Below are 26,539 nucleotides of genomic sequence, written 5' to 3' on the forward strand. Positions count from 1 at the left end.
TTGGCTCTTACTACGTCTATCTCCAGGAGCCAGAAGGAGATGCTACTCGCCAAATCTTCTCTATGGCCCCAGTCCCCAGGGCCAAGGAAGGGGGGATGGCAGATGGGGGATATAAAAGAAGGTTTGAGCTGGGCGTGGTGGCCCACGCTTGTCATCCCAGTCTTTGACAGGCTGAGACCGGAGGATCACAATTCACGGACAGCCTCAGCTACTTAGCAAGGCCCATTGCAACTCAGTGAGACCCTGTTACAAAACAAAGAATAAAAAATAGAGCTGGGGGTGTAACTTGGAGGTAGAACGTCCCCGGGTTCCATCTCTAGTACCGCAAATAAATAAATAAATATAAAAAATAAAAAATAAAAAAATAAAAGAAGGCTTGAAGGGCTGGTTGGTGCTCCAAGAATCCCCCAGGACCCAGAGACACCTCCGTGGGTGGCAGAGAGAGCATAAATGTCCACTCAGGCCACAGCCAGACCCCCGGTGGGAGTGCAGAGGGCTCTGGAGCCCAGACAGGAGCGGGGAAGTCTCATTGGAACACTGCGCCCCTGGCCTCGAAGCCCTCCCGGTGGCTGCCCCAGCCTCTTAGGGGTCTCCCTGCCTCACTCCCAACCCGATTGGTGCAAGGAGGTCCTCCCGTCGGTGCCCGAGAGCCACGCTACCCACCTCTGTCCCCGGCCATCCACCGGCTCTCGGTCCCAAACCTCTGTGCACCTCTGTGCAAGGACGGCTCTTTCCTCTGCCCGGGAGGCACCCTGGCCACCCCTCTGCCCAGCCCCTCAAGCCCACCCTTGAGCCCAACCCCGACATCGCCTCCTTCGACTCCCTCTCGGCTCCTCCAGCCGCTCCTCTCGCCTCCAAGAGCTGCTGCAACCACGGACAGAGCGGCTGTATGTTCTCTCATGGAATCCTGACAACATCCACTGGCCCCACTTCACAGACAAGATGCCGAGGTTCAGCGTAGCTAAGTGTCCTGCCGTGGGAGGTCTCTTCCATCTGCCCCGCCTCCCACTCTGAAGGGACACCCGCTGGAGGGTGGGCGGGGGTAGGACCCTGGCGGAGACACCAGTCCCTGCGGCCTGGGCCGCCTCACCCTGGGCCTGGCTGTGGGTCCCGGGGACAGTGGGCAGTGGCCGGTGTGCAGGGGAGCTCAGAAGTTCCCCGGGCAGGGACAGTGCCGACCTCTGACCTGGGGTGGGCGGGGCTGGGCTTTGCACCCCTCTCTGGGGGTCCCATTGAGAGGGACTCCGACTCCGCCCTGCGTCTTGTCCCTCTATCTGAGCCTTCTTGCTGTAGAGTTTTCTCTTTCGACCTTGCTGTTCTCCCCGTGTCATTGACACTGTCTCCATCTCTCTCTGTGTCACTCGGTCCCTTCATCTGTCTGTCTGTCTACCTTGGAGTCTCTGCCCTCACCTCGGTCTCTCAGCCACCGTCCTTTCTGTCTCTGTCTCCCAGGCTGTCTCTCCCTCTCCCTGTCTCCCCCACTCTCCGCCTTTCTGGATTTGTGTCTCTCTCAGTCTCTGTCTGGGGGGAGCCATGCCCCCCCACCCCTGTGCCGTCGCTATCTCTGGCCCCGCAGCAGGCCTGCCTTCTAAACCTGCAGGGGCGGGGCCCCCCCAGGCATCATTCCGGGCCCTCTGCGTCTGGGTGGCAGTGCTGACAGGTGAGATAGTGATCGGGGCGGCTCTGTCTGGGCCTGAGCGAGGGGCACAGCCGGGCTACGCGGGGGCGTCTGGGTGCCTGCAAACGTCTGCCTGCGTGCACGGCTGGGTTTGTGTGCAGGGCTCCCCGTGCGTGCGGGGTGGTCTGGGTGTGTGTCTGGGTGTATCTGTGAGCGTCTGGGCCTGTTTACGTCTGTCTGCGAGCATCTGGTGTGTGTGTTTGTGGGGCGCTGTCTGGGCCTGAGCACCTTCGCCTCTGGGTCTCGCCCTCCACGGCTGCCTCGGGAACGCATGCGTGTCTGTGGGCGCGTGAGTAAGGCTCCAGGGTTAACTGGAGGCCTGGTGTGTCTGTGTGTCTATGGGCCAGGTCCTCTGCTTGAATCCTTCTGAAGTCATAAATGAGATTTCACTGCCCCACTGGATGGGTGGAAAAGGTGGGGTCCTGGGCTCCCCTACTTGCCTGTGTGAGTATGAATCGCTGGGTCTGGTGGCTCTGTTGCTCCAGGCAAGTCGATTTGAATTTATTCAGCAAAAAATTGTTTTGATCAAAACCAGATAAAACGAATGTCTGGTGTGAGGAGTCAGAACACGAGCTCTCTTGGAAGGGATTGATGGGGAAGAGAGAAGGGACACTTCTGGGTGCTTGGAAAGTCTGTATCTCGAGTTGGGTGATAGTTTAATGGGTATGTTCATCTGGGAACCCTTAATTAAGCTGTTGATTTCAGATGTGTGCATATTGAGCTCGGGATGTAGCTCAGTGACAGAGCACTCACCTAGCACATGCAAAGCTTTGGGTTCTATTCCCAGCGTGCACGCGCACACACACACACACACACACACACAACCAGATGTGTGCATATTTTATGTCAATATAAAAGCTTACCTAAAACATATTCCACAGCCAGGCATGGTAGGGCAGGCTGTAATCCTAGTACTTGGGAGGCTGAGACAAGAGGATTGCAGGTTAGCGACCAGCCTCCGAAACTTGGAGAGACCCTGTTTCCAAATTAAAAAACTAAAGCCGAGTTGGGGGGTGTAGCTCAGAGGTAGAATGCCCCTGGGTTCGCTCCCCGGCACCACAAACAATAGAACCCAAACGTATTGCACTCATCTGCCAGACACATTAGATAGCAGTAACAATAGTTGTGAGTGTGTGTGTGTGTGTGTGTGTGTGTGTGTGTATGTGTGTGTGTTTAAAAAAATGTGAGGCTTTAGCATGCTGGGCTCATTCCCTCCTTCCACCCTGCCCTGAACAACGATGGCAGAGGGAGGAGGAGAGTCCCCGGCTGTCTTGCCCGCTCTCTCCTCCTTGCCGAGGCCGTGGGTTTCCTCTGTATTTCCTAATCCATGTGCTGGAAGGCCAGTGAGGGTTGGTTGACATTCGTCGAGTACTTTGTAGCAGGGCTCCAAATAAGAAATGAGGGGTGGGAGCGGTCCAGATACCCACCTCCTGGGCAGGGAGCAGTGACGGGCAGCACCTGGATCTGCACGTGCCTGCTCTCCACCTGCAGAGTCCTCACCTCACACTGTGTTTCTGGTCCTAAAATAAAAGGCACTGAGCCCCTCCCTGATGTACACCACGCCTCTGCTGGCCCTTAAACACACCTTGCTTTGCCCTCAGCTCAACAGCCTTGGAAGGGCAGGGCCACTGTGGCTGGGCCCAGGTGGCTCAGCGCAGGAACGCCGTCGCCTCTGCCGGCTCAGGCCCCGTTCTTGCTGGCTGTGTCTTTTCTCTGGGTTCCTGAGGTTTCCTTGAAGTCTGAGTAAGGGAACCAAAATCATCTGCTTTTATGCCCTCTGGGAAGATTTTTAAACATTGTATCATTTGAAAAAGTGGTACTTCTGCCGCTCTTGGAAGAGCATTTGCTCCTCCAGAGGGAAAGCCCCGCAGTTCTCAGGAGGCCTCAGGAGGCCTCCGTCAGGGCCCGACACACCTTCCAGCCCAGCCAGGCGCAGAACGATGAGGACGGAGCAATTGAAGGGAGCCGTGAACAAGCAAGCGGCATTTGATCTCCGCCCATGGCGCCCTGTGGTCTCTTGTGTCTATCTCTGCTCCAAATTCCTAATAGCAGAGACAGGATGCCCTTGGATAAAGACCACCAGTCCAAAGCCCGGCAGAGGGAGGGGACCCCACAAACAGCTACTAAATCAGTGAGCCCCACCTAGAATCCTAGTACTTAGGAGGCTGAGACAGGAGGATCTCTGACGAGGCCAGCCTCAGCAACTTAGTGAGGCCCTTATCAACTTAGTGAGACTCTGTTTCAAAAACAAATAGATAAATAAGTAAAAGGGCTGGGGGTGTAACTTGGAGGTAGACTGCCCCTGGCTTCAATTCCCAGTACAAGCAATCAACCAATCACTAGCCAAAGACCACAGAATTTATCTCCAGGCTTCAGTAAAACTCTTCAGTCTTATGACTGTCCCAGCCAACTCAACAGCTGCAGCACCAAGTAGTTTCGATAAGTGGTTTTATTACTGGTTAGATTTTACAAATTCTGATATTCGAACAGACTTCCACCTTAAAATTCTAAAACAACAAAGCGACCGTTGGAGGGGGTTTGATTTTTTTTCCTTTTTTTTTTTTCTTTTAAGGACTATTCAAAGTAACAAACTTTTTTTTTTTTTTTTGCTTTTTGTTTTTTACATTTTTGCTCTGGTCATAAATATACAGAGAGAAAAAGAGGGAGAGGAAAATGAACAAGTCATCCAAAGTCTGGAGATAAAACAGTATTCCTAAGGCACGTGGCAGTCTTTGAAAATACAGAAGCTCTAGCCAACTTAAATTGTTGTTTTTTCCTCGCTCAGTCCACAAAACTGTACAGGGACACAAATGTTGTGTCGCAGATAGGTCTTCCAAGTAACTCCTCGTGCGCACCGCTGCTTTAGCCGGACGCACAATTCTTATTTTTTTTTTTCCTCTGTTTTCAGGCGAGATCCTAAAATGTGGTTAGTTGCTCAAAGCCTCTATTTTAAAATACACTTGGAATTCAACTAAAGATAATTTCTTTTTTAAAGAAATCGTGGGGCTGGGGGCCGCGAGTCATTAGAAAAGGTTGGTAAGAGTCGTTTGGGAGGGGCTGTGAGGCTCGTGGCCCTCCAGGTTGCCAGGCACAGAAGTTAGGACGGACGTCACAGTTGGCAGGGTGGGGCTGGTCAAGTCCGTGAGGGTGGTGGGTGTGCTGGAGGGGCTGAGCGAAGCGTTGGAGAGTTCCGAAGCCGGCCCTGACGGCGTCCCGGTCTGCAGCGCCGTGTCCGTGGTCTTGTCCACGCCCGTGTTTTCCTGCCGTAAGAGGTTGCGCCTGAACTTGGCCCGGGCGTTCTGAAACCAGACCTGCGTGGGAGACAGGGAAGGGCTGGTGAGAAGAAGGCGGGCAGGGCCCAGAGAAGAGGTGTTCTTAACCTCTCCTGTTTCTGGGAGAGGCTCGTCTGCCTTTTGCGGAAGGAGGCTAGAGAGTCAGGTGTGGCAATATTTTCTCCTTATGCCTGCCTGAAATATCAGTGCTTGGGAGGCTGAGATAGGAGGATGGCAGGTTTGAGGGCAGCCTCAGCAACTCAGTGAGACCCGGTTTCAGAATAATAAATGTGTTGAAAGTATAGTTCAGAGATAGAATGGCCTTGGGCTCACCGGGCACGGTGGCGCACGCTTGTAATCCCCGCGCTTGGGAGGCAGAGACAGGAGGATCGTGCAGGTTCGAAGCCAGCCGCGCACGCTGGCTTAGGAGACCCTGTTTCCAAATTTTAAAAAAAAATGTAAAAATAGGTCTGGGAGTGTAGCCCGGAGGTAGAAGGGCTTCCAAAAACCCCAGTACCACCCCCCAAAAAAAATGGCCTTGGGCTCAATCCCTTGATAAAATAAAATTTTTATTTTTTCAAATGGGCTATTCCTGGGTTCTTCTATTAGGAGGCTCCAGAACTGGGCTACTGGCTGTGAAAGTGACCATGTCACTCGCCAAATGTGGCTAGTCTATAGGTGAAAACATACAAGAGATTTAAAGATTCTGCATAAGCCAGGTGTGGTGGCGCACGCTTCTAATGCCAGTACTTGGGAGCCTGAGACAGGAGGATCACAGGTTCATAGCCAGGCTCAGTTACTTAGTGAGGCCCTCCACAATTCAGCGAGACCCTGTTTCAAAATAAAGAATAAAATAGAGCTGGAAGTATAGCTTGGAGGTAGAATGCCCCTAGGTTTAATCCCCAGTAACACATAAGTAAGTAAATAAATAAATAAATAAATAAATAAATGATTTAGCATGAAAAATACTAGAATATCTCAGTAATGACTGTTTATTGATTTGATGTCAAAATGGTAATATTTTGGAGATATTAGGCAAAACAAAATATAGCATTCAAATTAATTTTGCCACTTGCTTCTTTTTTTTTTTTTTTTTTGGTGGTGGTACTGGGGATGGAACCCAGGGGCCTTCTACCTCCAGGCTACACTCCCAGATCGATTTTATATTTTTTATTTGGAAACAGGGTCTCTTAAACCAGTGCAGCAGAGGCTGGCTTCGAACCTGCATGATTCTCCTGTCTCAGCCTCCCGAGCGCGGGGATTACAAGCGTGCGCCACCACGCCCGGCTGCCATTTGCTTTTTACTTCTTCAATGTGGCTCCTAGAAGATTTTAAATTTCACACACAGCTCATGTTGCATTTCTACTGGACACCCCAAACAAACACCCGCCCCGCCCGCAGCGGTCTTCCTTAGACACAGACAATGCATCCCACGAGCTCTGCGGGTACGATTTTGCAAGTGTCACATGTTCCATCAGTGTGAGAAATGCTAGAATGACAGAAAGAACATGCTGGAATGAGCCAGGAATAATGAGTCACGAGAGAGAGAAGACACAGGGCTCCTCCTCCCCGCCCTGCGCTGCAGGAGCCACGGGGCATCCGGCCCAGGCTCAGGTCTCAGGGCCGAGGTGGACAGAGCGGCCGTGGCTGCCCGACTGGAGAAGGGCAGATCCGGCCTCCCTCCCGCCCAGGCCTGGCTGCTTCTGAGGCAGTGGGCAGGGGGCAGAGTGGGAGAACAGCAAAGACCGCATACTGGCTGGCTTTCTTTTCTCCTTGGGTATATCCACACCCCTACCTCACGTGCGCCTGTACACTTCCACACAGACATGCGCAGGAACTCACCCAAGCAGCCCCCGTCTGACTGCACGAGCACAGAGACCCAGTATACCAGAGGGCCACGTGGTACTTTGGGAGAGGCCCAAGAAATCCAGGCCACTGTGGGAAGCAGTGCCTCCCAAACGGGGAAAAAAACCCAAACCCGAAAGGCAGGGCCCCTCGGCTTCCCAGTGCATGAGGGAGACCCTGCCAGAAGCCTCCCCATAAAACAAAGGGCCCTGGGGAGATCTACAGACTCTAGGGTGTCCAGCTGCGCAGTTCCAGATGTGTGCGCATCTGCCTGTCTTCCCAAGGCCTCAAACAGGCACGGGATGGGCCAACTCCTGGTTCCACCTTCCCCTCGGGACGGCCCAGCTGCGGGGGCTGTGTCCTCGGGCCCCCTTTCTGGTGGCCAAGCATAACTGGCTCCATGAGAAGCACAGCCCAGAGTCTTGGGGTACGGAGGGAGGTGCAGGCCCTGTGCCGTGGGAATAGAAGCTCTGGGCCCAGATGCTGGATGTCCCCAGGGAGAAAGCACACGCTCCCCGGCTCTCGGGCCACAGGAGGCCCACATGCACCCCTGGGCAGGGACGTGCTTCCCTGGCAGGCTGTAGAATCCCTGAATGGAGAACGCCCCCCAGAGCCCTTCAGAGAGAGAGGACTTCCCCACAGCTCCCGTGGTCCGCAGTGAAAAGACCAGAGCGTGGCACTGCCTCGGGCCACTGGTCTGCCTGTGTGTGTTACCCCGAGAGCAGCAGGAGCGATGAGCCCTGGGCCGATGCGCTGCATCCTTCTGGGGCGCCGAGACCTCGGGAAGGTCTGGAACCCGTTAGCTGCCAGCTGTTGGCTATTTCCCAGGCGTCGCCTGTAACTGCACATCTGTAAACAATGCCAGCATCCCCCGCCGCTGCCTGTCTCCTCTGCAGGGTCCAAGGCAGATACAACTCCAGCAGCTCAACCAGAGGCCGCGCTGCCCTGGGGTTTTGTGCTGGGCTTGCTTTTCACCATAATTCTGTCCTAGATATTTCAAAAAGTCCTCTCCCTAGAGGCTGCTGAAACAGGGACCCTGCCCAAGCCAGAGTGACAAAGATTAATTCGGTGACGTGGGCTGAGTTAACGGTGACACCAACACACGTGTGCCTTTTTCTCTCCGTGGTATCATGCCCGCCATCATGGCGAGCACCGTCACAGCTCATGCTCGTGATAAGCCAGGCAGGCGGCTTCCATTACTGCCCCCAAATGATAGACTTAAAGTCCAGGAGGAAGCTGGGTGTGGTGGCGCACGCTTGTAATCCCAGCATTTGGGAGACCAGAGGACTGCGGTTCGCGGACAGCTTCAGCTACTTACGGCCTTCGCGACTCAGTGAGACCCTGTTTCAAAAATAAAAAGACTGAAAAATAGGGCTGGGAGTGTAGCTCAGAGGGACAGGGCCCCTGGGTTTCATCCACAGTACCACACAAACAATAGTAATGATGATGATGATGATGATGATGATGATGATGACGTCAGGGAGGCTCAGAGAGGTGAAGTCACTTGCCCAAGGTCACAAAGCTTGGAATCCAGGAGAGTTTGGCATAAAAACTGCCACGTTCTCCCTGCCACAGGGTCCTGAGGGAGCCAGGAAGCCAGGGGCTGTATGAAGAACAGAGGGGCAAAGCCAGGCGTGACGGCGCACGCTTGTAATCCCTGCGCTTGGGAGGCTGAGCAGGAGGATCGCACAGGTTCGAAGCCAGCCTTGGGCCACGCCTCATGATCTCTATGGCTTCTTGGGGTTCTGACAGGCAGGCAGACCAGGGGCAGCCCAAATGGCAAGGATGATCCGTTTCACACACCATCGTCATCATCTTTTTCATCTTCTTCCTTTTTTTTTTTACAGTACTAGGGATTGAACCCAGGAGCATTCTACCGATGAACTACACCCCGGACCTATTTTATTTCTTATTTTGAAACAAGGTCTCACTAAGTTGCTGGGGGCTTTGCTAAGTTGCTGAGGCTGGCCTTGAACCTGCGGCTCCTCCTGCCTCAGCCTCCCAAGGACAGGGATTACAGGTGTGCACCACCATGCCCAGCCCACTCACCTTTTTTTTTTTTTTTTTAAGAACTGGGGACTGAGCCCAGGGGCATTCTACTTCCAAGCTATACCCCAATGCTATTTTATTTATTTATTTATTTATTTATTTATTTATTTATTTATTTGCCATACTGGTGATGGAACCCAGCCAGGGTCATTCTATCTTTGACCGACACCTTCAGCCCTATTTTTTTATTCCTTATTTTGAAATAGGTTCTCACTGAGTTGCAAAGGTCCTCACTACGTAGCTGAGGCTGTCCACAAACCACGATCCTCCTGTCTCAGCCTCCCAAATGCTGTGATTACAAGCATGTGCCACCACGCCCGGCACTATTTTATTTTTATTTTGAAACACTAAGTTGATGAGAGTCTCACTACTCACTGAAGCTGTCCTTGAACCTGCTATAAGTACTGGGATTCCATGTGCACTCCCACGCCTGGCTCCACCCGCCTTCTTAACCCGGCAGCCCTCTCAAGTCCAGGCACAGAACCGTCAGGCACAACTAACACCAGGCCGAGTGCCCCAGCCTGGCACCGGGCAGATCCCCGACAAGTCCCCTGTGGATGAAAAGGTGCCCTTGTGACTTGTCCCCTCCTCAGACACCAAGTGGCCCTATAAACTGTGTTTAGCTTCACAAACCTTCCCCAGAATTCTTTCATGGAGAAGGCCAGGGGTAAACCCAGTGGGATCACAAGTTACCTCCTGGGACACTAAGAACATCAACCAGAGGATGAAAGTTTCATGGCCAAAGATGTCCATCACAGGTGTGTGTGTGTGTGTGTGTGTGTGTGTGTGTGTCCTACTGAGGACAGAACCCAGAGGGGGTTTGCCTCTGAGCTACACTCCTAGTCCTATTTTATTTTATTTTATTTATTTATGTATTTATTTATTTATTTATTGGTGGTACTAGGGATGGAACCCAGAGGCTTTATACCTCCGGGCTATACTCCCAGACCTATTTTATATTTTATTTGGAAACAGGGTCTCACTAAGTAGCTGAGGCTGGCTTCGAACCTGCAACCCTCTTGTCTCAGCCTCCCAAGTACTGGAATTACAGGTGTGTGCCACCACACCCAGTCATCGTAGCATTTTTTATCACATCAAATTAATGGCTGCACAGCTGGGCATGGTGGTTGCACGCTTGTAATCCCAGTACTTGGGAGGCTGAGACAGAAGGATCGCAGGTTCGTAGCCAGCCTCAGTAACTTAGTGAGATCTTGTTTAAAACTAAAAAATTAAATCGGTCTGGAGGTGTAGAACAGAGATAGGATGGCCTTGTTCAATCCTCAATACCACCACCAAAAAAATAAATTAAAAAGGCTGTAGCCCAGGTGTCTAGCCAGATAAGGCAAAGAGTAATCACAACATAGCCGCTCCACAAAGCCACGGGAAATATCTTGTGATGATTGATAAATGAGAGGGAAAAGAGGTAAAAAATTATATTCTCTGGTATTGCAAGTCATTCAGAAAATAATAAAGACGTACACTATTTACTCACTAAGCGCCAGGTGCTGTCCCAAGCAAAGATCTAAGCATTGTGCCCGTGTTAACGCATGCAGTCCTTATAATTCTACGAGGTGAGCTTGGTTATTGTCAGTCCAGGTGTGGAGAATGGGGCCTGGCCAGTCGGAGGCAGAACCAAGATGTGGATCCGGCCAGCTGGGTACTAAACTACACACTGGAATTACGGAGCCCCTGAGCTCTTACTTGGGCTTTTTATTTCCTATTTTTCTAACCTATCTATGCTGCATTCTGTTATTTTGTAAACTTTTTAAAAGTTCCTCTAAAGAACCAAAAATAATGAGCACCAGACTGCAAATCGGGAGCCCTCAGTTCCAGCCCCAGGTCTGTAACTACTTGTCTGTGGAGCCCTGAGTGCGTCTCTCTACCTCTCTGGACCTCGGTTTTCTCTCCTTTACAATGAGAGATTCAGACCGAATCAGCTGTGAAACATCCATCTGTGACTGGACTCGCCACTCACCATAGTCCTGAGAAAATGACAAGCTGGACAATGACCGCTGTACAGATGGGAAAACTGAGGCTCAAAGAGATAGGGTGGTGCCTTGCCACTGCAGCCCTCCTCCTCTCCCCCTCCCCCTCCCCCTCCAGAAGCCTCCTGTCTCCTTCACCTACTCAGGTCCTGTGTTCAATGCTCCTTGCTCCCCACTATTTTGTCTTTTTTCCTAGCACCTCAATTTTTTTTCACGAGTCAATCCCAGCACCAAAAAAAAAAAAAAAAAAAACCCACAGTTCTGTGGCCAAATAAATTTTGGGAAGTGCTAAATTAAACGAAATTGAATCTCTTCATTTGATTCAAATCGAATGCCTGAATTAAAGCTAACATGCTCCAAGACAAAGACACAATCTTTAGCATTTCTTAAACTTAATTGATTCCAGGATCATTTAAAAGACATATATTTTGGGGGAGGGAGACTGGGAGTTGAATCTAGGGGCATTCGACCTCTGAGCTACATCCCTAGCCCTTTTTATTTTCAAACAGGATTCTCATAAAGTTGCTGTGGCTGGTCTTGAAGCTGTGATCCTTCTGTCTCAGCCTCCCAAGTGCTGGGATTACAGGCCCGCACCACCATGCCTGGCTATTTAAAAGACTATTTTTTTTATTATGACATATCTCAAGCATACAGAAAAATAAAGTTTAGCCTGATCACCATTTCAGTTCTTTATGCACCTGGCTACCTGTCCCTGTGCTGTTCGCCTGTGAATTCTCTGTGCCGCACACCCACGCTGTGCACGGCAGGTCAGTGCATCTGCAGCCCTTGGGGTGAACGCGGGAGAGCTGGTGTTCTCAGCTCCTGAGTCCTCTCGCTGGTTGATGACAACTCACTAGTCATCAAGGAGCTTTTTTGTAACTTATTTATTTTTATTCCATTCTATTTTTTGGTGCCAGGGATGAACTCCGGGCCTCCTGTGTGCTAAGTACACACTCTACCACTGAGCTACATTCCTGGCTCCTATAGAATATGTGTGTACATGTATGCCTCTAATATCGTGCACCTCAGTAAGATGTATGACTACAATGCACCAAAAAAATGTAAAAAATAAAAGTGTGTGTGTGTACGCACACATGTGCACGTGCGCACACACGTGTGTGTGTGTGTGTGTGTGTGTGTGTGTGTGTGTGTTTCTGAGGATGGAACCCAGGGGCATTCTATCTCTGAGCTACTCCCCCAGTCCTACTTCATTTCTTATTTGGAAACAGGGTCTCACTAAGTTGTGGAGGGCCTTGCTAAGTTTCTGAGGCTAGCCATGAACCTGTGATCCCCTAGTCTCAGCCTCCCAAGTCCCAGGACGACAGGTACGGGCCACTAAGTCCAGCTGAAAATGCTTTTTAAACTATCTGTAGTTAAACGTATTTTGTTTCAAAGTCACACCAGGAATCCCTAAAGAGACCTTTCCTACCCGAATCAATCAGCTCTCCCCCCCCCCCAAGCCCAGGGCACTTCAATGTTGCTCCCTCCTGGCCCTTCCCAAGACGGAAGAGAAGCATCTATGTGCCGAGGAACAAGCCCCAAGCGCTTGCAAGGCCTGATGCCACCCCTGACCTCTGTCCAGGGGCCATCCTGACTCCCTGTCACATTCCCACTGATGTGAGGCTCTGGGCTGGCATGCTGCTGATGGTGACAAACTTGGGTACCTGGGTACTTTTTATGTAATGAGAGCTTTACTACCCATTTCTGCTTTCTTATCAAGACATGGTGTCTGTGACCCCCTCCTTCTCTCTTCTGCCATCTGTAATGCTGCATCCTGCAGCTAGATCCAAAGAGGAAAGTCACGAGCCCTACACCGTACAATAATGAAAAGAGCTTTGGAATCTGGCCACTGTGAGCTCAGCTCCTGTCTGCATCACTGACGACCTGTGAGGCTAGAGGCAACAGTGCTAGCCTCTCTCAGATTCCTCACCTACAAAAGGAAGGAGGTCAATACTTTTAAGTGAGCCTGGCATGGGGACACACGCCTATAATCCCAGTATTTGGGAGGCTGAGACAGTAGGATCACAGGTTCAAAGACAGCCTCAGCAATGGAGCCAGACCCTCAGCAACACAGCAAGACCCTGGTTTAAAAACAAAAATAAAAAGGGCTCGGGATGTAGGTCGAAGGTAGGATGCTCCTGAGTTCAATCCCCAGTACCACAAAAAAGCCAGCTTTTAAATGTATGCAAAAGATGCTGTCTACCAGTACCTACTGTGGAAATGTATGAGTTTAGCGTGCACTGGGTGTCTACTGCATACTTTGTGGATGATATCAACTCACATACTCATTGCACCTGCCCAATAAGGTTAAGTATTTTTATCGCTCCCATTTTACAGCTCAGGCCGCTGAGGCTCGGAGAGGTTCAGTGACTCACTCAGGATCATCCAGTGAGCAGGTGTGAGAGCTGAGTCTGCACCTCATCTCAGCCGACTCCAGAGCCCAGCAGGAATGCAGTTTCCCGGGCCTGGCCATACCAGGCTGGCCCGGGTCACGTGATCCATTCTGGCCTAGCGCCACCTCTCCACACACTGCGCATGCCCACACCGTATGTATTATCCACCTCTGGGAACACCGCCCAGCCTCCCGCTGACCCTGCCCGGCAAACTCCCACTCTGACTGGTGGAAGTGGTCCATGAGTTTGGGGGCAGGACCTGCAGGGGCACCCGAGGCTTCAAGCTGGTGTGACAGGGAGAAGAGCTGTTCAGTGGACTCCCGCTGTGTGCTGGTATTCTCCCAGTCACTGTCAGACTCCTCAAGGTCGAAACCATGATGATTCCCATTTCACAGATAGGAATCGGTTCAGAGAAGAAGAATGAGAGCTGGGATCACACTGTTGCCAACTCAGACAGGATCCAAACCAGCTGGTTCACCAGCTGCCGGGCCTCCTAGAATGCTCCTCACCCAAGACCCCAGGGTGACAGGGAACAAGCGCCACCCTGCCAGTGCTCGGCTCATATAACCTAGAGCAAATCACTCTTGCTCAGCCTCCCTCCCATCAGTAAAACAGGCAGGAACACGCTGGAGTGAGAGTTGGGTGCAGTGGCACACATCTGTAATCCCAGCAGGGCAGGAGGCTGAGGCAGGAGGATCGCCAAGTTGGAGGCCAGCCTAGATGACTTAGTGAAACCCCATCTCAAAATTGAAAAATGAAAATGTAAAGGCTGGGGGTGTAGCTCAGTAGTAGAGTAGCCCTGGGTTCAATCCCCAGTACCACCCAAAGAAAAAAATACTAAGATGAGGTAGACGGCTGGCTAGAAAGAGGCTTTGTTAACTGTTGCATATTCATGAGCAGTTATGCTGTTAGGGAGCACTAAGGATTCGGAGGTCTGGAAAGAAGCGAGGGCAGTGCTATAGGTTTGCCCCTCCCCAGAACACACAGGCCCCAAAGGACACACTCAGAGACAGCAGTATCGCGTTGGCCCAGACGCAAAAGGACTGACGACTGGTAGAAGAGGCCTAGATCCAGCTCTGCTACTTACTAGCAAACAGACTTGGAGCAGACAGAAATTATTAGGGCCTCTACTCTCATGTACACAGTGGGGATAGGGGATCATGACAGTCTCTCTTCTGGGTTCCCCCAGTACCTGCCCCCCTATAACCAATCACTAAGGAGAATCTGCATGTGGGTTTCTCTTAGCCTAATAGGTGAATTTCCTCAGGACCACGACTGGTTTATCCTTAAAGCCTGGAACCAATATTTAGTCAGATGAAAGAATAAGAGACTATGCTGAGGATGCCATGTGTTCAGAAGCCAGGGAAGCAAGCTTCTTGTACTCCTGAGGCCACAGAGACTGGCTTCTCTTCCACTACAGGTACTGCCTATTTATTGCCTTTAATTTGGGCAGCTGGGAGGTTGGTGCCCTATTGGTGAGATGAGAGAGATGGGGCTCAGTGAGGGTAACTAATTTGTCCATGACACTCAGCCAGTGAGTCCTGATCTTCCTGAACCCAGCTGTGCCTGGCTCCGTGTCCCTCCTGGTCCATGGGCTTGGTGGTAGGAACTGGCACCCCCAGTCCAAATGCCGCACAGGCATCCTGGGTGGGGGAGGGACAAAGGATCCTAACCTGAGGAAAGCTGGAACCTGAGTTCTCCCAAATGGCCAAGACTTGAAACTGGGAAGAGAACGCAGGAGGAGGGCCTGGAAATCCCCAGGGCACGGTGGTGCTGACACTCTTTTTCAAGCCCTGGACAGCAAAGCCCAGGGCCTCGGGCAAAAGGCTGGCGTGAGGGGCGGGCCCAGGGAGGCGCACTGCCCTCCCATTGGCTGGCCCTGGCCACGCCCACCTCGCTGGTACCCTTCAGGCTCCCTCTTCAGTCTCAACCCACCACGTCACAGCCATCACCCTACAAAGGACTTATTTTGTTTTTTAACTCGGTGGCCCTCGGGATTCTTGATGGTCACCCCTTCATCTCACCTCTTGGCCCCCAACCCCTGAGACCGACTCAGATCCCAGCTCTTCTCCTTCGCGACTGCTCAGGTAACCTTGTTTCCTTCCCTAAAAACGTGCACGGCTGTCACTAACCACATTTCCTGAAGAATATGTCTGGTAAGCCCTCTATAAAAGGAGGCATTCTCTTGCCTGGGACGATGGGGGAAAGTGAGGTCTAGCAACCAGAAAACTAGCTCAGAGAAGTTAATCATATAAGCTAATTAATCAACTTAATGTTATCATTAGCCACCCTCCAACAGACACATCATCTCCAGCCTGTAGTTCGAATGATTTCTTGTGTCCATTTCACACAGGGGGAAACTGAGGCTCAGAACTGAGGTGAGAAGCCTGCCCAAGAAATATGTAAGGGGGGCAGAAGACTGGAGAACCCTTAAGCCAAGGCTGTGTCACAAAGCAGGTCCTCGCTGGAGCCAGACACCCACCCCAGTCTACGGTTCTTAACTTAATCTCTGGAGTCGTGGAGGTCAGGAAAGTTCTAGATCCTGTCTATCAAGAGACCGCCTACAAATCTAAGTACAATTCCACTCAGTCTCACAATATCCAGACACTTCCTCCACCCCGCCATCCCGAGAGATCCCACCAGGCAAGTCCTCCGTGCATGCACTCACCTACCACAGAATCTTGTTTCCCAGAGCCTGGGAGACAGAAAAAAAAAAAAAAGCAGAAAGTAAATTAAGAGATGCCAGAAGAGGGGGAAAGGGCAGGAGGAGTGAGATAGAAGTAAAAAGAAAAGGAAGACCAACTATGGGAAGCAAGAAGTGGACGCTAACACAATTATCTTGGGTGGATGTCCTCGACTGATCTGAAATGCCCAGACCTTTTACAACATGGACAGATCTGAGTGTGGCTTGAGTAATAAATAGTATCTAAGAATTGTTTACAAGAAAGAAAGGAGACCAAATGTGGAGACGGAGAGGGCAGAGCGTCACACACAGAAAGTGGGAGGCGAAAACTGAGAGAAGATACACGGGGGAGAGGGTGGAAATTCAGAGGAAAAACCGGCGGGATGTTGAAACACAAAGGCAAGTCGGGCCCAAGGTTCCCGGCAGCCGCAGAGGTCCCCACCCCACCCGGGCTGACCTGGAGGACCCGCTTGGTGAGGCCCGTCTTCTGTGCCAGCTGCTTCAAGTCCTTGGCGTCGGGGTTGTGGTTAATGGCAAAGTAAGACTTCATGGTCCGAAGCTGGTGGTGCTTAAAGGAGGTACGCATGCGCTTAGTCTTCTGGCTGCTGGGGTAGGGCTGGTCCCGGTCCAGGTGCTCCGCCTCGTTCTCATTGCAGCTCAGCGCTAAGAGGTGGCAGAGGCGGCAGGTGAGTCTCCTGACTGACTCCAACACACGCCCTCCCAGCCACGGCCAAACATTTCTACCCTGGGAACCCCGCTGTGCCCATACCAGGCTGAGATGGAGGTATTACTATCCCCACTTTCTGGATGGAGAAAAGAAAGCTCTAAGAGTGTGCCCTACCCAGGATCACTGAGCTAGGGAATGCAGGATTCAACCCCAGCTCCGGAAGAATCCAAAAACCATCTGAACCATCAAGTCAAAATAGCAGCAGCAGCAGCAGCAGCAATAACAGCTACAACTTGTTGATGGCTTACTGAACTCCAGATGATGTACTAAAGGGCTTTACGTGCTCATTTCCATCAGATCCTTAAAACAAGCCTAGCAGTCAGGTATTATTTTCCACTTTTTTTTCAGATGTTGAAACTGAGGCTGGGAAAGGGAAATCACTTGCCCGTGGACCCAGCAGCACAGATCGGTGGCCCCACACTCCTCCGGTTTCCCCAGCCACTCTTCAAGGGAAAAAAAAAATTTAAAACCCAGGCTGGCTCCCCCTACAGCGTCTGGCACTGGTACCCAGAAGTCCCAAGCCGGCACAGAGTCACTTTCATTATTTCATCAGTTCCCACACACCAAAGCGCTGAGCTCCCCCTGGGCCTCGGGCACTGGGCCTGAGATTGGAAACAGCATTCTGTCGTTTAATCCCCACCACTGGCCTGCGAGGTGGTTGTTTTCTAGTTTTACAAACCGAGCAAATGAGGCTCGGGAAAGTTAAGGGATCCGTGGCCCACGCTCACAGAGAGAGCAGCCGTGGAGTTCTTATTGGAAATGAAAGGAAGGTTGGAGGCAGAAGTTAACATTACTATAAACACCTACCCTACCTTACGCTTGGGCTTTACCTAAGCCACTGCACCACCTCTGCTGCTTCAAGAGGCGGTCACTGCTGTTCCCATTTCAGAGACTGAAGAAACGAAAGATACAGGAGAGTGAGCCAGTCACACACTGCGGCCGGCCCCGCTGGTGACAGCTGAGCCCAGATTCAGCACTTTCATACTCTGGGTTTTCTTCTGCCCCACAAAGAGGCTGGATGACTCTTTAGGACCCCGTTCCCACCCCAAAGGAGCCTCACTGGGGCCTGGCTGCGGCCCTATCTGTGGTGAGGTGTCTGGGCTTTGGAAAGTGGCGCAGCGAGCTGCAGCTGGGGGGCCATGCAGGGCCCCTCTCCAGGTGCCCTCAGCACATCTGGAGCCATCCCACCCTCAAGGTCTGGCCTTGGGGAAAGCCTCCCAGGAGGTTCAGATTCGGTTTCCCTAAAGTGGGGAATTGGGCAGGTCTCTTGTGCCCTTATCACGTTACAAGTTGCCCAGTTACATTTGAATTTCAGGTAAACAGTAAATAATTTTGACCATATGCCCTAAATAATCATGGACATACCTATACTTAAATTTTATTTGTTAAAATACTGCACAGAACACATCCGCACTCAAAATCTGTTTGTTGCTTGTCTAGAATTCAGATTTTGCATAGAAGGCACTCAGACTAAAATTATTATCTTAAATTCAAATATCACATGGGGTATATTTATATTAAGTCTCTTCATTGTTTATCCAAAATTCAAATTTAACTGACTGTCCTGCAGTTTATCTGACTGAGCTACCTGGAAAACACTCTTGCCGTCCTGGTAGCCCAGCTCTACCTCTGCACAGGTGGGGGTTAAATAGCTCCTTGCAAGGATAACATGCAAGATAAGGGGCCCTAACCTCGGAGCTGGTCCTGCCCACTGGAACCCAGGCATCCAGGTTCTCCACCATACTCCAAAGGCCTGTGTTTCCAGAAGCACTCAGAGCAGAGGGCTTAAAGGGCATCCGAGGGGGGCTTTGAACCCGGTCAGCAGAACGGCGCTGGACCAACAGAGGGGATCTGCAAGTCCCCCAGCTCCACGGGGGGGGGGGGGGGGGAGGGCGTCCCTACGGGGATCTCTGGGCCCATCCCACCGCCGGCCCCCACCTGGGCCTCTCTGCTGTTAATGAGGTCCACCGGGACCCCGGCGCCCCGTGGGCCCAAGGGATGCGCCCTGAGTGCCGCCTCTGTGGGGGGAGGCTGTGCGCAGAGTGAGAGAGGGGGGGGGGGGAGAAAGGAGAGAAAAGCGACATAAGTGGAAACAGGACAGAGGAGAGGAAAAGAAGAGAAAGGAGGGAGGGAGGCTGGGAAGGAGAGATAGCGGGGAAGCAACGGAGGCTGGGAGAACCCGGAGGGACAGCTACAAAGACTGGAAGGAAAGGCTGGGAGAGAAAGCCGGAGGGGAGAGGAGTCGGAAATTAGGGGGAAACTGCGCGGGGGCGTCCAGGTGACGAACTCCACCCCGAGGCCCCAGGAGACAGGGTCCCCGCGGTGGGGGGGGGGGCTAGGAGCAGGTCGGAGAGGGAAGGAGAGAGGGGAGGGACGGGACGGCGACCCGCCGGGGCTGCAGCGGCCTCGGAGGGCAGGGGGCTGTGCTGGGGGAAGGAGAGCGGCGGCCCGCGCCCCGGACCCGCGCCCCCTCCCCCAGGGCCTGGGGCCGCGGAGATTCCGCGGGATCGGATCCGGGGAGGAGCGAGGGGCCGCGGGGAGGGGAGGACCCGGGCTTTCGCTCTCCTCTCTCTCTCTCTCTCTCTCTTTTTTTTTTCCTCTCAATTAGGCCGATTCAATAGAACTAAAGAGCTCGTAAAATCATGAATAATTTACTCGTGATCTGTTATTAACCCATCGGGTTTCGAGCTCTTGTCGCTGGGACTGAACCTGTAATCAAATCTGACTCCGCCTCATTTTACTAAAGACGAGATTGTAGGTTCAATTGTCTAAATAATGGATTGGAATCAAATCAGTAATTACGCCGCCAGGCACACACACACACAAAGCCGGGCCGGGGCGGCCGGGGCGTCCGGCCGGTCCGCGCGGGGCTCCCGCGGCCTGGCGCGCACTGCGGCCCCCGGCCCTGCCCGCGCCCCGGCCGGCCACCCGCAGGCCGCGCCCGGGCCGGAGGGGCCGGCGAGGAGCGCGGCGGCGCCCCCGCCCCGGAAGGGCTTTCCGCGGCCCAGGCGCCCTGCCCTAACCCGGGCCGGTGCACCCCGAGGCCCCCAGCCCACTCTGCCCCAGGTCCCCCGGGACCCCGGCTTTGCAAGGAGTCGCTGCGCGGGGTCCCTGGACGTGGGGCGCTCGCACGGGCCAGCACGCACGCCCGCAGCGCCCGCCCGGCTCCCGATCCCGGCGGCCCGGGGCCCACACTGCGGCCATTTCTCTCTGCCCCCGCCGGGAGGGAGCCAGGGACGGAAGCTAGACCTGGGGGGGCCCTCTGGCCCCCTCGAGGATGGGGAGTCACCCGCTGGTCCCAGCCGAGTAAGTAAGCGAGCGGCACAGCCATCGCCCGCTCGCCGCCGCCAGTCCCCCAGAACTGAGGGCCCGGGTAAGGCCGGACACCGCTCCAGGAAACAGAGAAACCCAGGCCGGCACTCCAGGGAGAGGAGGGAAATGGGGCCTGAGAGGACTGAAAGAAAGGGAGAAAAGAGACAGAGGCCAAAGAGAAAATGAGATGGCTGAGCCAGAGTCTCTTGTAGGGGCGCCAGCTCTCCTGAAACTCGGCGGCATCTGCCTGCAACCTCGCTGGAGAAGGCAGGGGCTGGGCAGCAAAAGCAAAAAGAAATCTCTAAACACTCAACCCTGTTTGTGCATAATTTCAAACCGAATGCCCAACCCGTGTGTCCAGGAAAACATTAAACCACTTCCCACCACCCGAGTATCCCCAGGCTACTTCCCCTGGAAGAGGACCCACTTGGTAAACAGAGGCGACTTGGGTGAGGGGGACACGGGCTGGATTGGATTCGGCCTTTAATTTGGGGGTGGTGGAAGATGAGACATGGAAGTTGTAGAGAAAGGCATCTGTTGTGGTGCCAAAAACAAATCTTCAGTCCTCTGGGCCCACCACCACGTCACCGGTTACCAAATGGGGGCTGCATTTCCCCCTGGTTCGGCCCCACGATCCTCCTACAGGCAATTTCGTTGGAGCGAAAAGGACGCAGCCTTCGCCCCCCATCTCCCTTTCTAACCAACGGACTCTTTACGATCCAAATAAACTCTGACTCCTTCCCCACTGAGGACTCCTCTACGCAGTCTCGGTTTTGTTTTGGTTTTAGTTTTTACCCACTTGTGCATTAGACTAAGGGGAAAAGGAGGAAGAAAACGAAATCTCTGCAATCTGATTCTGGCGCAAACGAAAGAAAGAAAATAATTGCAAATAAACTCTAGTTCGGAAGCCCGGAGAGTCATAAACCTTTCCGGGCCCTGCAGACTCAGGGCAGATGTTGACGGTTCAATTTGCCGGGCCTCACAGCCTCCGCAGCTGTCCAGAGCTGCGAGGACGCGGGAGGGGGGCAGAGCTTCTCCGGAAAAGGCCCAAGGTTCAAAGATGCCGGAAATAAGAAACGAGACCCCTACCCCACCCCCGCGCGAGGCCCGGCCTGCTCGGGGCCTGATCCTCTGGCGCCGGCTTCCGAGGGTCGACGCCCTCACCCCAGCAGGCGCCGGGAACCCGAAGCAAGGAGCCCGCGAAAACCTCTGGGACCTGGCCATGCCGGAGGATTCTCCGGACACAAGAACTTAGGGCCCTTGCTCAGCGAAGCCTCCAGGGTCCAGGTTCCTGCAGCCTGCCGCTCTCGGGACATTTCCCGCCACCAGGCCTGAGCCAGGCCCAGCTCTGCGACCCGGGCACCGCCAGCCCTTTCTCTAGGGACCCTCTTCGCCCTGCCCCAGCTCCGGGCCTTAAGCCTCGCCAACTCAGAGCCTGTTTGGAGACAGCGGTGCCTGGTTTACTCTATCACTGCACGTTCTGCAAATCAAACGCCACCTCAAAAAAAAAAAAAAAATCCCTCCAGCGACAAGGTCTGCACTTGAGAAGCAAGAGGCAAAGCACCCTCTCCTACTGCTCCAGCTCGGGGCGCACAGGCTGGAGCCCAGAGAGCTGATACCCCTCTGCCAGGCTGCCTGGTGCCCGGGGGGCTGAAGAGCTAAAGGCCAGAGTAGCTCCTGGGTGCCCAGCACACCAAGATTCACTCCAGCTCCCAGCTGGCGACGCCACACACTCTCCCCCCACCCGACAGGGGTGCTCGGTGCGCCCCGCACTCACCAGCGTTGTAAGCTGCCAGATCCGCCCCGGGGCCAGGGCTCTTGCGCTTCCTCGGCCGCCCCTTCTGCACGGTGCCCACGCCATTGTAGTACGGAAGACCCAGCGGGTTGGCCCCTGCTGCGCCCAGCCCCGCGCTCTTAGCCGCCGCCGCCGCAGCCGCCGCCGCAGCCACGTCGGCATGGTTGAAGTGCGCCGGGTACTCGCCCTGCAGCAGCGCCTCGAAGTGCAAGCGGCAGTAGACGAGGCTGTCCTTCATGCCGAAGTGGTCGCCGGTGGTCAGCATCTTGTTACACGTGGTGCACGTGAAGCAGTTGAGGTGATAAACCAAGTCCCGTGCGCGCATCACCATCTCCGAGGCCGAGATGCCCAGGTGGCAGCGGGCGCAGCGCTGCACGGAGAACCGCCTGTAGGGGCCATGGAGGGAGGGGCGGTGGGGACAAACGGTCCAACTCCCCGTCCCTCCTCCAGGCGCTGCTGCTGCTGCTGCTGCCCAGAGGAAAATTCCCTCCGCGACGTGGACAGAACGGCCTCATGTGGACGATGGGGTGGGGGGAGGAAACTAGATTTTTAGTCAGGCCTAGTCCTACCCTGGACTAGTTCCTCTTAACCATTTTTTAAGGCTGTCAGAGCTTCTACTTTACCCAATCTAAGTAACCCCTAGGGAAGCCTCCCCTTGGAAGCTGGGAGGAACTCCCCACTACCCTTTCCCCAGCCCTTGCCCTGCCCTCCACACAGGCGCCTGGGAATCCTACGGACCTTTATCAAGTGGAAGAAACAGAGACAGGGCGAGGCAGAGACACAAGGAGAGAATATAACCCGTGACCTGGAGAGAAGAACCGGACCCGGGGCCTCCTCACGATCCTAGCCTTTCCTGCCTTTCTCCCACCAAAGACCCGGAAATGGACCCACTCCCCAAGCTCCCCCTCCAACTCTGCTCCTCAGCAGCCGGGCTGCCTGGGTTTGGGGGTATCTATTTCTATCCCCTCTGATTGATCCAAGAAACTTCAAACAGGGAGCGGGCACAGGAACCCCCACCCAGGCGTGCGTATGAGGGGAGTTCAAAGGAGGGGCAGTTTCTGCTTTTCTCTGGTCCCTACACTTCGTGAACATTCCTCAGAGCCCACCCCCCCCCCCATTGCTGCTTCAGGATGCTGGCGGGAGATTCCTGCTGGTTTGGCAGAGGGTCCAGAGCAGGGCAGCTCTGCTGGGGTGGAGAGGCACAGCCGTGCAGGGGGCCTGGCGGCAGGGCGGTACCTGTAGTAATCTTCTTTGCAGTAGATGCTGCCGTCTTTGCTGAAACACGTGAGCTCCGACTCCAGGTTGAGTTTGCACTCGCAGCACTGGAGGCAGCGCATGTGCCACTGCTTGTCCACCGCCAGCAGGTAGTAGCGGTCCGAGATCTTGCCCCCGCAGCCGGCGCACAGCGAGGCGCGGTCACTGCTGATGGACGGCATGGTCTGCAACCGGAGGAAGGCGGGAGACCCCGTCAGCCTGCGCCCACCAAACCAGCACCCGCGGCCGAGGGGGGCTGCCACGCCCCAAATCTCCAAATCCGGGAGGGTAAGGGCCCAAGCCCCCCTGTCCAGCTCTAGGCCAAGCCCCAGTCCAGCTCCCGGTCTAGGTGGCTCTCCAGCCTCAAGAGCCCCATTTCCCCCGTTTTCTGTCCTTTGCCCTTTCCCCAGAAAGGCTCTGGCTGTGTTGAGGGGCGGGGATTGCCACATTTTCAGCCAGCCCCCTCCCCCCTGTTTCCTAAAGGAGCCAACTGGCTGGGCCCCAGAAAAGGGACAAGGTGACCATTTAAGTCACCCTCCCCAGACCCCTCTGGAGAGGCACCAGAGTTCCTGCCCGCTCCCCAGCTCCATGGATCTCTGAATCCTTAGATCAAAGGTTTAGGCCAGGTGGGTCCCGCAACTAACTTCTGTCTTCTCTGTCAGCCGGCTGGGTCCCTCTTGGGTCTTAGGAGATGGTGAGTGGGGTGCAGGGGGCCCCTCAAAGTCTCTGGGTGCAGGACAGGCCCAACCCAAATCCTCCCCAAAGCAAACTGAGGAGCCTGGGAGGTTTAACTAAGGAAGCAGGGCTGGGAGAGCGGGAGGGCACTGGGCTGCGGCCCTTGCTCTCCCAGCAAAAAGCGTCGCCAGCTCTCCCGGCCTCTAAAGGTCACTCTGGGCCCGCCGCTTGGGCAGAGTCGGCTCGTCTGGCCCCCGGGGAGGTCTGAGGCCAGGAAACGGCTATTTGAGGCTGAGCCGACCGAGCCAGGTGTAGAGAACCGAATGCAGTCTCCTTCCGCGACAGCCAGGCCGGAGCCTGAACTCCGACCTGGCCTGGCTAAGCCGGGCGGGCCAGGGGCGCGCAGACGCGGTCTGCAAAAAGCGCTGGCCCGGCCTCTGAAACTGCGCCGGGGAGGGAGCCCCAGTCCCGGAGCCTGGGGCGCCCCGGGCCGGCTGGAGCTCCGGGGCTCCCTCGCGGCCGGCTCGCCCTCCTCTGGAGGCGCGGGCGGCGGCGCCAGCCTCCCGAGCCGAACGGCGGAGGGGCCCCGGGCGAGGTGAGCGCCCGGCCGCGGGTGGGACCTGCTCCCACTTCGGGAGAAACGCTCTCCTCTCTCTCCTCCACCCGGGGGGCCGCGATTTCGGTTTCCACCTCGTTTCCCTCCTCCGCCCCAACAACCGGCCGCCCCGGCCTGGAGCTCCGGGCCCTGCGCCCCGTCCGAGCAGCCCGGCGCCCAGTCCCGCGCGGCGCGAAGGACTCTCCCCAAACTTCGGGCGCAGAGGCGCCGCCGGCCCGGCCCCAGCTCTCAGCCCGCGCCGCGCCGCGCGCCTACCGTCTCCGTGTCGCCGCGGTCGATGGCGGAGCTGATGGCCAGAGCCTCGCTCTTGGCCCTGCGGTCCATCTCGTCGATGACCCCGTGCACCTCGGGGCCCGACAGACTGTGGAACAGCATCGCGGCGGGGCCGGCGGGGCCGGGGGCGCGGCCCCTCGGGGGAGGGCTCGGCCCCCGCCTCGGCTGCCCGGGGCTCCCGGCGCTAACGGGCCCGGCGCATCGCCACCGCGGCCCCGGCCCCGCCCGAGCTCGGCTGCGCCCCCAGGCCGGGCTCCGGCCCCGGGCGCCCGCGGGCCAGGACGCCTCCCGCCGCGGCGTGGGGGCAGCTACATCGCGGGGCGCCTGGGCGGCGGCGCCAAAGCCGGGGTCACCGGGGCGCGGGGCGCGGGGGGCGGGAGGGGAGGGCAGGGGTCGGCGCCCGCCGCGGGCGCTTTCACGCCGCGGGCATCGCCCGCCCGGCTCCGGCGCCCAGGGCGCAAAGCAGGGGCGCAAACTCTGCCCGGGGCGGCGACGGCTGCAGCCGGGGTTCACCCAGGCGCGGCTAGGTGCCCCCGGCGGCCACGCGGCCGGACGCCTTCTCTCCCTGGGGTGTGCCCCTGCCCGAGGCGACCCTCTCGGGCGCGGCGTCGGCGACTGGAGTAGGGGTTTCTCCGAAGCCAGCGAGCCGAGCCGAGCCACCCGGAGAATTGAAGAGGAGGAGGAGGAGGAAGAGGAGGAGGAGGCGGAGGAGGAGGAGGAGGCGGAGGAGGAGGAGGAGAAAAAGGAGGAGGAGCAGAGTGGGAGGCGGAGCCGCCGGCCGCGGGCCCAGCCGCGCGCAAAGCTCTCGGAGCGCGCGCCGAGCCCAGCTCGGCTCTGCAGTCCGCGCCAGCGCAGCCTCCGCGCCTTTTCTACCGCCGCGCCTGACATCACGTCCTGCCGCCGTGCCATTGGCCGCCGGGCGCCCCGGGCCCTGGCAGCGCGTGCTCCGGGAAGGCGGGAGACCCGAGAGGGAGGGGAGAGGCGAGAGGAGAGGGAAGCGGAGTTGGTGGGAGCTGGTGGGCGAGGCTGGAGGAGGAGGAGGAGGTGGAGGGGAGGAGGGAGAGCGCGGGGTTTGGAGTTTTTAAGCTACGAACAATTTCCTGGGATTTCTTTGGGAAGGGAAATTAAAGCCTCTCTCCTCGCCGCAGCCAGAGGATGCTCCGGGAGGTCTCGCTCCGGCCTCCCCTTGGCCTCGGGCACCGTCTGGGGAGGCCGGAGCGGGCAGGCCTGGGGCAGAGTTACGCGCACCCTTTGCCGCTTCGCGCCTAGCCTAGCTGGGCCTCGTCCCAGGCTCGGCGCTGCGGATCGCCCGCGGCCGCGCAGGCCTCCTGAGCGAAAGGCGAGGGCCTGCGGAGCCGTGACTCCCGAGGAGTCACACCAGCCAGCACCTCCTCACTCCAAGCTAGCTAGGACCCAAACTACAGCCAAGGGGGTAGTTCCTTCTCGCTCCTCCAGCCCGGACGAGTGGGGCAAGCATGGCTTTCGCAACTGAGAAAAGCAGAATTCGAATCCTAGCTTTGCCATTTGCGTGCAAGTAGTCATGGGCGAGCCTTAAGCTCCCTTAACCTGTTTCTGGTCTTTTAGATGGGCAAGAAGGTCTCCCCACACGGATGTAATAAACGAAAACGATCATGGATATAAAATATCTGGAACATAATAGGCACTCAGCAAATTCATCAATCACCCCCACTTTTCCCACTCCTGTTTAAAACTTTCTCACTCATCCATTTGGCATCAGCAAGGTTCTTAAGGACACAGGCCCGTTCTCCCCGGCTGAGCACACCATGCCACTGACCCTGTGACATCATGGGTCCACCCAGCCACCTGGCTGCACCACCTGGCCACAGACCAACAGCCTAGCCTGCGGGGTAAAGCCCAACTGTAAACCCCAGTCTCCAGACTTCAGGTTCAATCTAGAGTCTCTTGGGGGATTTGAGGGCAATAACCAGGTGTTGGGTGGAACAGGATTGAGAAAATAAAAC

The 26,539-nt window shown here is 55.5% G+C and overlaps 1 protein-coding gene across 2 annotated transcripts; it reads right to left on the minus strand.

Moving 5' to 3' along the window:
• Window positions 1-4,701: 4,701 nt before the first annotated feature.
• On the minus strand, window positions 4,702-24,659 carry LHX2 (LIM homeobox 2; the record flags this gene model as incomplete). Of its 2 annotated transcripts, none has more annotated exons than XM_080709242.1 (5): window positions 4,702-4,989; window positions 16,363-16,568; window positions 21,722-22,125; window positions 22,976-23,178; window positions 24,540-24,659. In XM_080709242.1, 5 exons carry the CDS (start codon window positions 24,657-24,659, stop codon window positions 4,702-4,704), a joined length of 1,221 nt encoding a protein of 406 aa, XP_080565368.1. The 2 variants fall into 2 exon arrangements, with proteins under 2 accessions (XP_080565368.1, XP_080565367.1); XM_080709241.1 differs by having other exon boundaries at window positions 21,722-22,170.
• Between the last annotated feature and the right edge of the window lie 1,880 nt (window positions 24,660-26,539).

This window comes from Muscardinus avellanarius, assembly GCF_963383645.1.
Source record: "Muscardinus avellanarius genome assembly, chromosome: 13".
Classification (NCBI taxonomy): Eukaryota; Metazoa; Chordata; class Mammalia; order Rodentia; family Gliridae; genus Muscardinus; species Muscardinus avellanarius.